The sequence below is a fragment of the Mesoplodon bidens genome, assembly GCF_964165515.1.
Source record: "Mesoplodon bidens genome assembly, chromosome: 9".
Taxonomy (NCBI): domain Eukaryota; kingdom Metazoa; phylum Chordata; class Mammalia; order Artiodactyla; family Ziphiidae; genus Mesoplodon; species Mesoplodon bidens.
The window spans coordinates 4,485,911-4,504,070 of record NC_138166.1 but is presented as its reverse complement, the minus strand read 5'-3'; the positions used below and the strand labels follow the sequence as shown (position 1 = coordinate 4,504,070).

Below are 18,160 nucleotides of genomic sequence, written 5' to 3'. Positions count from 1 at the left end.
CTAATGGATTTAATATGGGCAAAAGAATCAGTCCATAACAAATTAATTTCCTTCAAGTTTTTGTATTTTCTTTTTCAATTTTATGGAATAATGAGTCAAGCAAAATTAGATCATTAGAAGAAACAAGAATAACCCAATGCAGAACTTCTTTCAAATTGAAGTAGAGGTTGCATATCCCTTCCAAATAGGACAATAAGTCTCAAAGTGTGGTGGTGGATCAAACCTAGAGGGAATATTAATAGGTTTAACCATTGAGTGGTTGTTTATTATAATGTCTCCTAAGAAGTCTCTTACAGCCATACTAATGGAACTAAAACTTGATTGAATAATTCTGTGATTCTCCCCAATGCCCCTAGCCCAAGAAAGATTTTTTTACCCCTTATTTTGGCATGAAGGATACAAAGGAGAAAGAGTTCCAGTATCAGTATTGACATGTCAAACAATTTGTGGTTCAGTTTAATCAGTTGGATTCATCTAGGGACTGGTTGTTAGACTAGGTTTCAGAGGTTAACCTGTTTTTTATTTTGGAATAGACATGAACACACCTTTGGAATTCAGTCATATGAGTGAACCCAGGCAAAATAGCAGATGAGTCATTCAGCCAACCCACAGAATTATGAGAAACAAAACTCAGTGTTGTTTTAAGCAACTATATTTTTGAGTGATTTATTATGCAGCACCAGAAAATTGAAATAAGAGGCATACAGGCTTAAAGAGTTGGGTGAATAATTAGAAATACCACCAAGAGTCTATTGGTGTAGGAACATTCATAGAGATAAAATCAAGAGGGAAAAAGACTGAATCAGGAATAGGCCTTGTGTCAAGAGGTTCAACCAGGGAAATAAAATTGCTGAAGAGTGATGTAAAAATACATAAGAAGAGCATTTTACCAAATGTTGGAATCAGGATGGATACTGAAATTTCTTCTTGGAGGGAATTATTTCTTAACTAATGCCTGAAAGATGTGAAGGGGTTGGTCACATGAAAAGGAATAAAGAAGGAAAAGTCATGATATGTGCAAAGGTCCACAGGCAGAAGGTAGTTTTGCCTTAGGAGATGTATATTTTGACTAAAATAAATAGCATGTAATGGAGGGTGGTGCCTTTTGAGTCTGGAGAAATGAACAGGAACCACATCTTAAAGAGATTTGTATGTCAGTTTAAAGAGTTTGGATTTTACTGTGAGGGAATTGGAAGCTGTCAGAGAGTTGTAAGTGGGATGACATTGATAGATGATAAGTGGTAGATAGATAGATATTAAATAATTATAGTGGGGCTTCCCTGGTGGCGCAGTGGTTGAAAGTCCGCCTGCCGATGCAGGGGACACGGGTTCGTGCCCCGGTCCGGGAAGATCCCACATGCCGCGGAGCGGCTAGGCCCGTGAGCCATGGCCGCTGATCCTGTGCGTCCGGAGCCTGTGCTCCGCAAGGGGAGAGGCCACAACAGTGAGAGGCCCACGTAACAAAATAATAATAATAATAATAATAATTATAGTGTTCTATTTGTCCTTTAATAACATTACCAAGTCAGTGAAGGGAAAATTGTGGAAGAGGTCTGGAGACAAGAAGACAAATGAAGAGGTAGGTGCAAAAGTCTAGAGGAAAGGTAATGGGGAAGTAACCTGATATAGCGATAATGGGAATGGGATGAATATACCAGAGATTTAAAATCTGTAGGTTTTGGTGATTGGACAGAGGTGGAAGTTGTGGCAAAATGAGTCAATAAGTCATGCCTATCACACAGTATTTTGAAAGATAGATGGCAACAAATTTATCACACATGAGGGTGTTTTTGATGTCCTGCAATTGGTTGATGATAATTAGGGGGTTGAGGATTCTATACTGCAGTGCTTGGCTCCTTCTGCCCCCTAGGTTAATTTAACACAAAAGTTCAAGTAAAAGTAGATTTGGGGAAAAAAATAACCAGTCCAGATTTGAATAACTAAATTTAATATTAATTGTGTTTCTCTTTCTGACTTACTTCACTCTGTGTGACAGACTCTAGGTCCATCCACCTCACTACAAATAACTCAATTTCGTTTCTTTTTATGGCTGAGTAATATTCCATTGTATATATGGGCCACATCTTCTTGTGAATATTTCAATAAAGTAGATGTATTGGTCTGGTGTCTAGTCACAGTGTTTGAGTTTGTGTATATATTTGGCGATCATCAGAACATGTTTTGTAATTGTAGCCAAGAGATAGATAAGATTGCTCGGGTAGAATATGAATAGTATGAAGGAAAGGAAACCTAAATAGCCCTGAAAACACACACACATGGACAGAATAAATAGAGGAAGAAGGTATGTCAGAAAAGCAGAACATAGAGGAAGAGGAGGAGTTGGAGAGGCAGGACGATGACAAGGAGAATCACAGCGATGGGGAAAACCAGTAGAATATAGTGTCATAGGAATCAAAGGATGGGAGTGTTTAAAAAGTATGGAATGTTACTAAATGTTCTAAATGCTAAAGGGAGATTATATGAGATGAGGAACAAAATATGGTATTGTATTTAACATTAAATAAGATTGCTATGTATGGTGACATGTCTTGGTGTTGTGATTTGTCAGTACTTATACTGAACTTTGTTCAAGAATAAGTGGAGTTGCAGGAGTGGAAAAAGTGGTGTAGAGAATTCTTTATAGATGTTTGGCCAGTTAGAGGAGAAGTGAGACATTCTATAAAAGGTCAAAAGGAAGACAGTTAAAGGAAAGAGACATCAGTCAGGAGTGAATTTTATTAACATAGGAAAGGCTTAAGAGACTACTGAAAACTTAATAGTTAATGGAAGCAGCAGAAAAGAAGAAAAAATATAAGAAAAAACAGCATAGCAAGATGTCTGAAGCATAGCAAGATGTCTGAAGAGGGTAAAAAATAGAACTCAGAATAAAGTTGAAGGGAATGGAAGTAGAAGAAAGAAAGCATACATCTTCCTTTATGACAAGAGAGCAGAAAGAAGGAATAGGTTGCAAAGTACCTTCTGTCTACATATAACGACAGAAGGAAATTCCCTCTTCATGGCCTATATTTTTCCTCAAATACATAAGTTGAATTCATCTGATAAGAGGAAAGATTTAGGAGATTTGAGATGAGACTGGAGAAATTTTTAAATAGCCAAGTTGGCAATGAAAGAAAGGTTTAACTAGAGAAATTTTGAAGGATTAACAGAAAGTATAATGAGACAAGTAAAATTTAGGGTTAATATGCCAGCTCATGTGATTTTCTCTAACAATACTCATTAGCCCAGATGTAGCAGAAAATATCAACTATTGGATTTATCTCATGTTGAGTTTTCCTGGGTAAAAGTTATAGAAGAACAACAAGGCAAGTTATCTGAGGATATTATCACAGAGGGGATGAAAGATGTGTCATAATGCTAGATAGGGAAGTAAAGAGAAGAGGTGAATAACTGAGAGAAAATCAACCAGCGGTTGTGTAACCCTGGTGATGTTGACAAAACAGTATAGTAGTAGGGATAACTGAGTAAAAGAGGTGAAAAGAATGTAGGAGCGAGATGTCTGGGATTGAGTGCAGAAGTGGAATTGTCCTAGATGCTAATGTAGTCCTGGCTGTGGCCACAGGAGTGTGTGGATGGAAGTAAATTTTAAAGTCACAAGAATTTAGGTACCAGGATTTACACTAGATAATGTAGAGGAACTGAGCTTGTGGGGTGCTGGATGGGCCATAATGTGAATATTGAAGTAACCTAAGAGATGGTGGCAGGACTTGATATAGGGAGATACACTGAGTGATATATTCAAGTCCCCAGGGCTTAAGGAAGCATGATTAGTATATTTGGTAAGGAGCCAAATATCCTGAGCTCCAAATGAGCAAGGGAAGTTTCTAAAGAGAACTGGAGTAAGGGTCAGGGATTGGCTTGGGGAGTGGGAAGAATGCTGACTCCCCACTTCCTGACCCAGGGATATGAGATGTGTGGGTGAATGAGTAACATCAGCTTGAGGCATGCTGTGGTTGTCCCACAAGACAATACATTTCAGTTAAAGCAAGAGGTAGAGAAATGTCACAAAAGAAATTTTAAAAGAGATTTATTTATTTGTTTGCCACATAATGGGGATTTCACAATCCATAATTGAAAGGTGTGAGAATGCAAGAAGAGTGTGAGGTTAGATTAGGGGAGAGGAAACCTGGAGCAGTATGGAGATGAGAATAGAAAAAAGAAAAGAGGATAAACACATATTTGCACGAGCTTTCATCCTAGGCGATTACCAAGGATAACAGGGATATGAGAAATAGGGAATTTAAGTGGAATTTGTGCTTAACTATAGAAATCATAACCTGAGTCAAGAGTATCCTGGTAAGAAAATAAATGGACCCTATTTCAGAGGAATTCAGAAATATCATTTGTATCTGTGATTGACCCTGATTCAGTTATGATTTTGAAAACAAAGTTTTTTTTGAACGAGTTTTAACTGAGAGACACTGCTCCACTTTTTCTTTGAACTTACTGAGGACCTACTGTGCAAGCCACCTGCTGAGGCACGGGGTGCTATGGGGAACACAGCACAGCACATATTCCCTGCCTTAAGTGAATAATTTATTAATTCTGTTTTTTCAGAAACTTTTCTATTCATTTAGCCAGAATTTTTAAAATTATTTTTCTTGAAATTAATACAAAAACATGTATTCTGGATCATCTTTCTTATTACTCAAAGAACACTTTTTTCTCTGAAAAGTATGGGGTGACTCTCATGCCAAATTAATAAACAAAAATTTTTATTTTTTCAGGAAACATTTGTGGCAACACTGGGATTGTGAGGCAGGGTAGTAATGAGAAGCTTCTGCAAGAAATCTAATGTAACACTTAGGTCTAATTACTTTTCTTTAAACTCTGAGTCTTAAAAGTAATGTCTAAAATAAATAAATAATATAAATGCTAAAATTCATTTACTTGTGTCGATGATAAAATCCTTTGTTTTACTCAGAAAGCGACAGACATCTGCTTTTCCAGCTACATCGCTGTCATAAGCTCTACTCAGTTGTGTCCCAGGAAGTGTGTTTTCAGGAAAATTCACTGGGTTAAAAAAGATCTGAATCTTTTGCTGCGATGTGTGAAAACACTGAAGAGAAAACAGACTTTTAACTAAAACTAAATTAAGCTATTAAAATGAACAAATTTATCAATAATTATTTCGTGTGTTTGTCCCTATAAATTACATTCACAAGTAAAATTGTAATTTTGAAAAAAAGTTTAAAACTAAGTCATTTTTTTTTCCTTTTAACTCACATTTCATTATTGTTCTGTGTTGTGCTGTGCAGAACAAACTTAAAGAACAAGTTGAGATCCCAGCTTTACTACAACTTATTTCAGTCCTTTCATTAACAGCTATAATGTAGAATGGTTATTTAAGTTAAAAGCCAGTTTCGTTAATTCTCTTCTTTAGCTTACTGATCATTTCCATCAAATCAGTTTGCACATTTGAATAAGCTATATTTTTCATTTAAAAGTTTGCTGTATTGTATTTTTAAATGCTAGTTGAAAAAATCAGTGAAACATCCTTTCTGCATTAATTTATTTATTTATTTTCATTGCTTTTCTTTTTATTAGAAAAAAAGAGTCTCTGTTTTTGGTTAAGTTGTGACTCATTGTAAATTGTGTTATGCTGCACCTCCAGAGCAAAAATCAGAAATTGGCATATCCTGTAACTCACTCCCAGAGTATGTAGTGTGACTAAAAGTCAATATAAATAATATTTAAAATAGCCCAATATTAAAACAATAGTCAAATTAAGTATTTTATGTAACATTTTGTTGTATAACAGAGTTTTTTTATAAAACAAATTAATAAAAGAGGGCCTAAAGGTAAAAAATAATACCAAAAGTAGCCCCTTGTTTGAAATAATCCAACATTGTCCTGAGTTTTTCTTCTTTATTTAAATACACACACACAAGAAGAGACAAAGTGAGAATCAGAATAAGAGAAAATAATATTCAATGATTTAAAAGGATCTCAGCAGGGATTCAAATTCCTTATAACACTTAACCTTAAATATCTTAAAAGCTAAGGAAACATCAAAAGTTAAACAAACCTGTGCATATTAATAAAATCTTGAAGATGTTCATATCTAGACCAACTTCCCTAAAGCCCATAACAATGCCTACTAATAAATGCATGGCTTTGAGTATTTATACAAATTCAATCTTTACTCGAATTTAAGCCAACAGGTCAAATTGTTACTCAATGTTGAAACCAATCATTTTCTTCTGTTTAACTGAGTGATTATGCACATAGGTCATATCTCTACTTCTGTGTCTGTCTCCTGTGTATATCTGGTGAGAAGATTATCAGCAAAGCCAGGATCATTGTGTAACATCAATTTAAATTATAAGTATTTGGAGTTGAGATGGGGTATCCTATGGAGACTTTTTGGCAAGCAATCCAGGTAATTTGCAATTTAATCCTTGTTTACCTAATAGAAAGTGCTCTATAATAGGATATTTATTTATTTATTTTTATTATTATTATTATTATTTTTGCGGTACGCAGGCCTCTCACTGATGTGGCCTCTCCCATTGCGGAGCACAGGCTCAGCGGCCATGGCTCACGGGCCCAGCCCCTCCGCGGCATGTGGGATCTTCCCAGACCGGGGCACGAACCTGTGTCCCCTGCATCGGCAGGCGGACTCTCAACCACTGCGCCACCAGGGAAGCCCTAAAGAGTTATTTTTAACATTACTCTGTATATATTTGTATACCCTAAGACGATTCAGTCAACATGTATTTTTGAGTGCCACCACCAATGCACTTAGTACTCACTTGATGTCTGAGGAGCTCCAGAAGTGAGCAAGAACCATTCTTAGGTTGTTTGTAACCTAGCAAAGATAATGGAGGGATAAAAATAACTACAGCATAGCAGAGTGGGTGATAGGTTTCAGTAAAATAGTATCCAAGTTCAGGAGAGAGAAGAGACACTTCCAAAAAGGGGAAAAGAAAGAAAGCTTCAAGGAGGATGTGACTTCTATAAAATGAAGCTTTTAAGTACCAAAGTTTTTTGATCTTATCAGTAAAATGCTTTTAGTGGGTGTCTATCAATATATGTACATTTATATATTTAAAAACTATTTATATCAAATATGGCATAATATATGCTATAAAATATAAACAAAAATTAGAATAAATTTAAAAGAATGATACATGAAAAAGACTATCACATTGTTATGCATATTGTATTATATTTATTATAAATATTATTGAATGCAAAATGACATGAATATACTACAATAAAATGTTTTTCTCTCTTTCAAGTATAAATAATATGGTACATAGTGCTTTCTATTATTTTATTAATACTATTTCATAATGAGATGAAGAATCTGCTAGAGATAAATCACATAATGTTTCTTTAAAAACTTATTAATCATCCAAGAAGCATTTGACATATTAAACTCTTAATTATATTTTATATAATTAGGTATATAATTTAGGTATATAAATATAATGTTGATTATATTAAATAATACTTATAGTGAGAGCAAATGAATATGCTTCATTATTATTGACGGTCCAATTTTTGCATTGTGTAATATATTCATAGCCAGGGTCAAAGGTCAGTTTATATTTAACTCGGTGGTTGTTAAAGATGGAAAAGATGCCATAGATCCCTCACAAATATGTGTAGAACTAAATTGAAGAAGTACATCATTTTGTAGTTAATAAATCATGAACTCATCTTTTAGTTTTATCTTCCAGTGCTCAAAAGTATTGAATATTGACAGCTATAAAATGTTCTTAACCTTTGATGTAAATCTAATTTTATTTCAAACTAATAGGAAAGTATTACATTTTACATTTTTAATCAGTTAGTTTAAAATCTGCTGAGTCTTTTCATGTGGAAGATTCTTAAACTGATTAGAAAATTCTGTTTTCCAGTACAAGTGGGCTGACATAAGAGTTTTTGTAGGTGGCACACTTTCAGTGATTTGAATCATAGAATGGTGGAAACATTTCCAAATGCATCTCTCCATAGCATGAGTTTTTTTCCAAAAGCAGTTGCTTTCTTATTCGTCATTAAATGCCACATTGATCTCTAGGGGACTGATAGAGTACTTTCTATTATTATTATCCTCCACAAAGTACTTGAATATTACAGAAATGGTAAACATATTTGGAAGACTTTTCTTTTTGTAAGGAAAGTTATATAACTCATCCTTAAACTTGACAATTCTTTGAACACTGTGACATTTAATAACAAGTAAACATGTATAGGAAGATGTATTCTCATTATTTTCCTCACCTCTGTATAAAACATTATGATTTTTAAAGATCTGTTTCCTCACCTCAATCTCCAAAGTAGCCACTTTGATGATTATTTTTTTTCCTTTCTGTCTTAAACTTCTCCATCTCTGCTGCAATAACTTGCTGTGAATAATGAAAGTGAACATATTGATATGTCACATATGATGCTATTTCTATAAGCTAATTCTTGATTCCTTTGTTTATTTTTAATACAAAACAGCCATTTTATCAGAGATTATCATTAGATTTCCCCCCTTTAATTTTATCTTCTTTAGAGTGTTCATCTGTGTGTGTGTGTGAGAGCCCTTTTTCTTTAGTGAATTTTTCCTTTAGTGGTTCAAAAAAAGTAATTCTTCAAATTTTTTGTTACCAAAATAGAATCTAATAAATACTATAAGCTAAGCATTTTTAAAGCCTGCACTTTTATCCAACTATAGTGCAACAACCTCATACTAAATGGTTAGTTTTAGTAATAGTTTATTTAAAACTTTAACATTTCTTTACATCTATTTCTACTGTATAAATATCAATTATTACCTTAATCAAATGTAGACTTTTGACTTTTGCTATTATGCATTTATTGCCAAATTGGTAAAATTTTGTCAGGCTCCAAATATACTCCTAATTTGCAAAATTGCTAAAAATATCACATAATACTGACATTTTGCTAACTCTGATGTCTTCAAGCCACCATGAGCTAATATCTCCAAGAAGAATATGCACTTCAGCTGAAATTCTTTATTAATAATAATACATGCAAATCCACATTGCAACAACTTTTTCTGAATAATATTGAAGGTTTTTGGCTGCCTTATTGGTAGATCAATTTTTAACTCCTAATACCAGCATCAAGCATGCATGTCCAATGTCATTTATTGCTTCCCCTATGTTTTTCTTCACTCTTGTTTCATTGAATTTAAATTTATTTTTTAATTAGCAAAGGGAGATTTAGTTTAAACAAGATGATATAATACATAAATTCACTTCAATCATATTTACATGATGTGCAAATGATGCAACATGCTGGATATAAGCAAATATCCCTTGTCTGTACAGTGGGATTCCTACTCTGACCTCCATGTGGCTTGTAAGTGTTTGACATGAGGACCCATAATAATGCCACTGCCTAAATGAATATTAAAACTTAGCTTCTCTTTTATATTTCAGATTTTTTAAGTGTAAATAGAAATTCTAATGTTTCCTTCCAACAGTACAGTAGATTATTTTCCACATTTCCTTATGTGTTAGAATACACTTTGGAGAATGTTACCTTAATTTACTTCATTTATATGAAATATTTCACCATTAATATTTGCTAATTTATTCATTAATTTATGCATTCAAGTAATAAAGGGAAGAAGAAAAGGGGAGAATGAGAAACTGGTGGTGAAGGCAGTATGAACAAAATTAGGATGTTGGAAAAAAAAAATATATATATATATATATTTTTATTTTTTTTGCGGTACGCGGGCCTCTCACTGTTGTGGCCTCTCCCGTTGTGGAGCACAGGCTCCGGACGTGCAGGCTCAGCGGCCATGGCTTACGGGCCCAGCCGCTCCGCGGCATGTGGGATCTTCCCAGACCGGGGCACGAACCCGTGTCCCCTGCATCAGCAGGCGGACTCTCAACCACTGCGCCACCAGGGAAGCCCTGGAAAAATATTTTTGTAAAATGAAATACACAGCAGTTTCTCATTATTCACTTTTGAGTTAGGCTATGACATGACTACAAATGCATTTTAGAAAGATTCATATGAAGGGACACTAAGGGTTGACTAGCAAGGTGAGAAAGTGGAGGGTACAGTGGTAAAAAAGACTTTTCTAGCTTTCTATATGAGAGGTAAGGAGTACCCAAAATAAGTTGTTGTCAGGAATATAGAAAGATACTCATACTTTATACTTATAGAATAATCTCTGGTATGTGGAATATATATATTATAAACAATCATATATGTACACACATATATGGATAGGTAATTTAAAAGTAATAGAAGGATATTTATTTGATTCACTGTAATTCATATGAAAATCAAAATGTTTTATTTCCTTGTAAAAAAAAAAAAAACTTATCCAGATTAGTTTGAACAGTGCTTGCTCTCTTCTCATCATGTAATTTGAGATATAGAACAAGGATCATTTCTGTGCCATGGCAAGTTGTCCTATTTCTTTCTAGGCTGGATGAGCTTCCCATATTTTATCATTTGCACTTTCAACGTGGTTACATGCCTTTGAGATTTCCTTTAATGAGAAGTTTTTGACAATGTCACTACCTCTGGGACAGCTTCATCCTTTTTATCATAACCATTTTCTTCATTTTCATTGATAAGTCACCTTCACTGTGTTCCTCTGGCTGCATATCTGGAGTTTCTCAAATGGTGGCAGTGTCAACATTCCCACAATCCTCTGTTTCTTATATTAACTCCATTTGTGTTTGATTGGAATCCTGCAAAGTTATTTGCACAATGTGGTAAATATTTCTGCCATACTGCATGCATATTATTTGCTATTCCTTCTTTCCTGATGCTCTCATGATTTTATGTGCATGCTTTATGTTATATTTCATCCAAAAATCAGCTAAGGAAATTGTGTGATCTTCAGTTTTTGTGTCAATAGCCCGCCTGAAAAACAATCTAAGGTTATAGGCTTTACAAATTGAAATGATTTCTTGATCTATTGATTGGAAAAATTAAATTGTGTTTGGTGGTAAAAAGAAAATTTTCACATTTTCGTTCATGACCCTAAGAGAATCAGGATGATGTAGAGCATTATCTAGATTAGAAATGCTTTAAAATTTAAATTATTTTGCCAGTAGTGTCTCTCTACCACTGAGAAAAACAAGGGTATATAGGACTCAACCAGTCACAGTGCTAGAAAAATCCTTTGAAGCACATCATCCTTTAATGGTGGCATCAAAATCTACCAAGGTTTGAGAGTTTTCTATATTGGATTAAAAATCAATTCCACACAGCCTTATTAATCATGAAATGAAATCAACAAGCTTCTATATAGCTGTGGCAGTGTATTGAACTTGGCTTAGATGACCCAATTAATTTCTAGGAAATGTTTGCATCTCAAGGGTGCCATGGGACTCCAGGTATGTAAGTTAGAAATGGTGGTAGGTTAGATTTAGTCACATCTACTCTAGACACAGTTTCCTTTTGAGTGAGATGCTAGGATACAATTCTCCATGGATTTCTTGCATTTCTATTGGTCTTGTGAACACAGAACCTGACCATCTTTGTTCTAGACTATCTTTAAGGATTTCTGTGTAGGGAACAGTCTTGAAAGATAGAAATAATGTAACTAGAATAAGAGATTAGTTTGTTTATTGTCCAATATAATAAAGTCTCCCTCCAATGCAAAAATCAGGCAGACATAATAACGCTTATAAAAGATTTGAGTTCCCTAAACTCAAAGATCCTCTCTTATAACTCAACCCACTGCATATGCAGGCATCACATGGCCTCTTTGAATCACTCTTTGAAATTCAGGACTTAAGAACCCGTGTGAATGCTGACACTCTGGCTTCTGCAGTTCCCTTGAGTAATAATGTACTTTGTCTCTGACCCAAGAGACTTATATCTTCCACCATGAGCAACCATGGTTCTCATAGCAGCAACCATGAAGCTATGGGAAGCAAACCTCTCTGCTTACAAATAAAGCAAAATTTCATACCCTTCACAAGTTCTTGCCATGGTAAACCTCAATATATCTTTCTAATCACTCAAACAGATCCAAAGCATAACTAGAGCAAGTTCAAAACTGTAGAAAGAAAATATTTCCTACGTGTGCTATGCCTTAATGGTAAACTACTAGAGATTCTTATATAGAGAGGCCAAATTTTCAGGGAAGTATTATAGCAAAGTACTTGTAATCAAAGGTACCTGATTTCAGTAAAGTTGTTACTTCTATGGGTGTTATTTAACCCTCCTACACATCGTCTCCCTCATTTATAATAGGTGGGAAGTTATAGTAACTACCTCAGAGCTGTTATGAAGAGTGTTTGAGGTAATGCATGAAAGGCACAAGCACAGTACAGGATATATGAGAAGCACTCAACAAATATTTTATATTGCTTTAGAGTTACTTAGGATACCTCATTAAATAGTTCAAAATCTAGAACAGAATCTTGTGGATCCTCACATCGTACACCCCATGGGATTGTGATTTGAATATTTTTGGAAGTAATCTATCCTATTCTGAGTTCTGTTCAACATCAACACTTGCAGTAAGATTCCTCTGTAATGTTATAAACCTTTCCTTAAAGAGTTAAAGCATCTTCATACATATATCTACAGGGATCTCTTAAGAACAGATGGTAAATGAGGAAGGTTGCCTGGATGGTACAATTCATCCTCCAACCCACCATCAAATAGTTCTAATTTACAAACCTGATTATGTCAGTTTTCTGCTAAAACATTCTCCTTACAAAAGAGAGGCCAAACAACTTAGCATGCAGTATCTCACATTTTGCACATGTCTCCTTTCCCCTTCTCATGTACCACACATCCAGTAAAATCAAGGCTTCTTCATAGTCTCTTTAATGCCTCCATTTTTACAGATATGATTCTGTGTCCAAAAAAGCCTCTCTCTGATTTATTCCTTGTAAAATCTTACTCATTCTTCAGGAATCAAATCAAACATCATTTCCTCAGTGAAGACATTCATGATTTCCCCAGGATAGTTAGTCACCCAGCCTACTGTCATCTACAAGAGTTCTGGACACACTTTATTATGGCACTTATAACATAGAATGTAAAGATTTGCTTACATGAGTGTTTCCTTATTGTCTAACTCACGTTTGTGTTTCCATTGCTCAGGACAATGAAAGGCTTGTTATTTATCTTTTTGGTCTTTGAATGAAGGAATGAACAAAAGACTCTGTGTCTACCATGATATTATGGCTTAAATTCTACTGTGAGAATTTAATTCATTTGAATCTTAAGGATGTATATTCTTACAGAATCTTAAAGTCCAAAACTGTCTGGCAGGCACATCCTGCCAAACACAGTGCTGCCTCGGTCCCTTTGAAATGACCATTCTCTCTGCCTGGAACATTCTTCCCCTGGATGTTCACATGTCTTGATCCGTCATCTCCTTCAAGTTTTTGCTCAATTATCACTTTCTTTTTGAAGTTGGTAAACTTCTGATTTAAATAGAAACTCTTCCTTCTTTCCCAGTCTTATTTTCATCTATAGTAATCATCCTTTAAAATACTATGCAGTTGTTTATAATATCTATTGTCAGTTTCCACTCACTGCAATGTAAACTATATGAGGTCAGGGATTATTTTTTTTTCTTTTCTTCAAGGAGCCATCTCAATAACTGGAAGAACACTAGGCTTAAGGATTATTTGAAATAATTACTATAAGGGGAAAACTATGGACAAGAGTTTCTCATTGAGTTCTTTCTGAATTCAACATCTTATAAAACTGATTCAGAGAAAAGTTCAAGGATTTGATTTATCATATTGAAATGAACTTTAGAATGCCTCCAGTACAGATTTCATAGTTCCTCCCGGGACCTGGATAGACAGATAGATAGATAGATATAAATTTATATGCTTATATAATGTTTTTTTCCTCTCAATGATTATGTTAGACAACTCCTTCTAAAATATAGTTTACTGTGTGAAAAAACTATAGTTTTTTTTTAAAGCATCTTTGAAATTCAAGAACTAAATAAGCAACAGAAGGGCAGGCTAAAAACAATCAATTGATTTGTGTGTTTTGGCTAAGCAGGGAAGAACAGAGGGTAGTGCAGGGAGAAAAGAAGAGGGCTGGTCTGTTTGTTACTCATCCTGTTGAGTCACTGGTTGCGTGTCTGAAAAATACAGATCTTTTGTGAGCAACTCAAGGTCTTTTGAACCAAAGGCTTAAGTAACCCTTGGAGGAAATGAGAGTTTATAATTGCTTTCTCATATATTATTTAATCTTATAACTGGAAAAATCCCATTAATATATGAATTCCCTCATATAGGATTTCAAACTAACAGATAAAGATTTTACACAGTAGTAGTATTTTTCAGGTTGATCTGTTTATTTAGTATTATACAATTTATTTCATTAAGACTAAAAATCATTCAAGTATTTGTCTATTATTTGGTTGGTTGGTGGGTTTTTAATTACCTTCTTTTCTGAAATCTCCCAAAAATCTTCAAAGAGCCTAAATTTTTTAAAATAAATTGCTAATTTACCCCTGATAGAAAAGGCACACAGTTAAAAGGCACTCTGTCTTTTTTGTTTGTTTAAATTTATTTATTTTATTTAGTTTATTTTTGGCTGCATTGGGTCTTCGTTGCTGCTCTCGGGCTTTCTCTAGTTGCGGCGAGGGGGATGCTACTCTTCCTTGCGGTGCACGGGCTTCAGTAGTTGTGGCTCGTGGGCTCAGTAGTTGTGGCTCATGGGTTCTAGAGCGCAGGCTCAGTAACTGTGGTGCACGGGCTTAGTTCCTCCCTGGCATGTGGGATCTTCCCGGCCCAGGGCTCGAACCCCTTTACCCCTTCATTGGCAGGCGATGCTTAACCACTGCAAAAGGCACTCTGTTTTTGGCTTTGTTTTTCCTGAATAGAATGTTTATGATGACAAATAGAGAATGAAGAGAAAAAAAAAATCAAGGACAAATAAATTTCTTTTTCTCTTTTGCTTCCATAAAATATTCCTTTGCAAGTTTCATTGTTTATGTAGTTTGGAGAAGTAGTCAGGCCTTGAAGTCTTAAAATTATCAACCAGTATATGGGTCATGCCTAGTCAATCTGTCACAAAATGAAAGCTGGAAAATATTTTGCTGAGATTTAAATAGTCTTAAAGAGTCAAAGTTAATTACACTAATCCCTCTACTTCCTAAAGTTGTGATAACGAAAGAATTTATTCATACACTTACATATATGAACTGAACATATGAAAGCAATCTAAATAGTGATGACTCTAATAGAATAACATGAGGCAATCTTTTCTGGACCTAGAGAGAACATAATATTCACTTCCAGTATTCCCTTTTGCACATAAGGGAACCAAGATCACGAATGGATATGTTGACATTTCACTCCATTCTTGGAGAACTCTATTTGTATACATGGTTTGATGGGGAAGAGAGCTGGAAGTCTGCTTACCACTTAATAACTCTCTTATTTATAATTTGTCCAAACCCCTCACTTTTCTTCTCTTTAAAATGAAGGCAACGTTTTCCTCACAGGCTTTAAAAATTATTATTATATATATGGCATATGTATGACATCTATGACATTTCTTGGCTCGTAGAGGTATTCATATCCATAACCTTTCTCTTTATTGTCCACTCATCATCCCAAATTTGTTCTCTGGAGCTAAACAAGCCTCATTGCAATTCTTATTGTTTCATGAATTTGAAAAGGAATATTGGTATTTTCCTCAATTATTCAATGGTCCTATTATCTACTTTAAACATCACTAGTCCTGTCATTGTTTTTTAGGTGATATTATCTCAAGTGTTCTCCAAAATGTAGTTATTTTTTCCAAAGGCATGTCTGTAAATTTATGAAATGCAGTATTCTGAACTCTATTCAATACCCGCAAAGGAAGGTTGATTGGTTCCAAGGTGTATGTTATACTTACATAATAATGGTAAGAAGTGATATTTTATTCTACTAACTTTTGTTTGTATTCTTTTATATTTGAGAACAAAATGAGTGTTAATAATTATATCAAAGATACTTTGGTTGGAACCCTAACTGCATAGCCACAAAGCCTACAATATATCCCATAACATCTATTACATTATTTTGGGAAATGCTGAGTTTAAGTCTCCTGGGTCTTTTTCATAAAATAAGTATACTAATACCCAGGTTGTATTGATTATGGTGTCTGGCACATGGAACACACATTAATTAATAGTGATATTAGCAGGGAATTATTGTGTCATAATTTTAGTTTTTCATCATTATAGAGTGTTTTAATAAGCCACATGTCTTTTAGCTAATTTACCTTTTTCCTGCTTGAAAGGAACTAATCTTGAAATTATAGTTTGGAAATACTCCCTCTCTTTTTTAGCCACAAGAATTTTAAGCTGTAAAGTCTTTTCCTTGAAGTTGAGGAAGCCCATATGTCTAATGTATGGGAGATATCTTTGCTCACACTCATTGTTTTCTGCCTTGGCCATCACAAACACATTTAAATGACATGGTCACTTTTCCCCAGATAGCATTAATGTTACTTAATCCTTGTTCTTTCAGATTTAAATCTAAAACAGCAGCTCTACTAGTCAATCCCTTTACCTTCTTGAGAGAGGAAATAATCTCTAAGACAGAATAAAAATATAATAAGTGCTCATCTTTTAGTAAAATAAAATTTATATTTGCTATATGAATTAGCAAATTCTCATATCACAAATAGTTCTTTTCTGTGACTCAGTTTTGTAATCAAATAATATGCTAATGAATATAGTTGTGATGATAACGATCAGTGTTCATATTTAGCAATCTTATAAGTGCTGTATCAGGTATTGTTTATTCTCACAAATCTATATTTTTTGGTTTCCACCACTCTCAATAGCATCTTCTGCTCAAGCCATATAGAACTTCTGCAGGTTTTCCCAACTGTACTCTCTGTTTTAAACCACCTAGGCTTTCTATACTGTTTTTCCCATGCCATTTCTCCCTGGAAAACTCCCAGTTATCATTAAATATCATCCTCAGATAGAGTTAATCACTCCTTCTATCATTAATGCACTTACAAAGAGGCATTTTAGTTGCTTGTTAGTATGTCTCTAACAAGACATACTTGTTATGAGCACCTCGAAGGCAGAGATAATTTATTTTCATCTTAGTATTGTGTGCATTGCGCATAGTACAAAATTTGTTGAGTAATGGAATACTGAATGAATGTACAAACTGAATGAGTGAACCTCTAAATATGTAATGGTTATTAAATCTGGAATACAGCCAACTATGGAGAATGCAGTATCTTTATTTCCCGTCCATAAAAATAACTGAGGGTCCAAATGGATCTCATTCAGGCATTGCACATTAGAAACCCACTTTGTTTAAAAAAAAAAAGTGAGTAAAATGCCAGTAATTAAAAATCTGGAGATTGCACATAAAAAAACCAAATTCCTAACTTCCTTGGAAAATCATAAGATTTGGCAACACACTGTATGCATTCCTTTATGACAACTGTTGGCTCAAGTTAGATGGTAGCTGCCCCCTCTAGTCTGGCACATATAGTCCCTGTCCCTATATTCTTATATACAGATTCTCTCATTCACCACTAGTGCATGAATTTGACCCTGGGATTCGGTCAGTTTTATTAGAGTTTTTAAAAACTAGGGATTGTTCTAAATTGAACACCACTGTTCTCAGTAAAAAGGGATAGACATTTTAGAGAGGGGAGAAAGAAGGGAGAAATATATAAAGATGAAGCACATATAATAGATAAAACTCTCATGTGAAAGATTTCCTCCCTACACCAGGACGAAAGAAAACTTATCACCAGAGATGGGAAGCCAAGAGAAATCTGTACAAATAGACAATGTTAAAATTACTTTTATCTTCCTTTAGTCTTCCCATATATTTTAGTTATTTTTCCACAATCGCTTTTCTTTTTTCAACCTAGTATATAATATATAAGCACTTGGGCCTATTGGCTTTTTGAGTATTTTCCTTTGGAAGCTTCCATATACGTGTAAAAATGTATATGCTTTTCTCCTGTTGATCTGTTTTATGTCCATTTAATTCCCAGGCCCAGGTGGAGACTCTAAGAAGGTAGAGTAAAATTTTGTCTCCCCTACATATGGGTACACCTCTAACAGCCTTTTCTTCATTTTGCAACAGAACACTGTATAAATTTGACATTGCAAAGGTCTGTCCTGTCTTGTCTTTAAATGTGCAGAGTAGTTTAGATACAGCAGAATCTAGCAGATGATCCACCAGGAGAT

General features: G+C 34.6%; 1 protein-coding gene across 1 annotated transcript in view; it reads right to left on the bottom strand.

Annotated features, from left to right (window-relative positions):
- The window catches only part of LOC308622791 (cadherin-related family member 3-like), a gene marked incomplete at both ends in the record, with an annotated part of 129,446 nt that overhangs the window by 90,005 nt on the left and 21,281 nt on the right, over positions 1-18,160 (bottom strand). Inside the window, 1 exon segment of the mRNA XM_081244414.1 lies at positions 4,909-5,077. Coding sequence (XP_081100540.1) covers positions 4,909-5,077 — 169 coding nt within the window.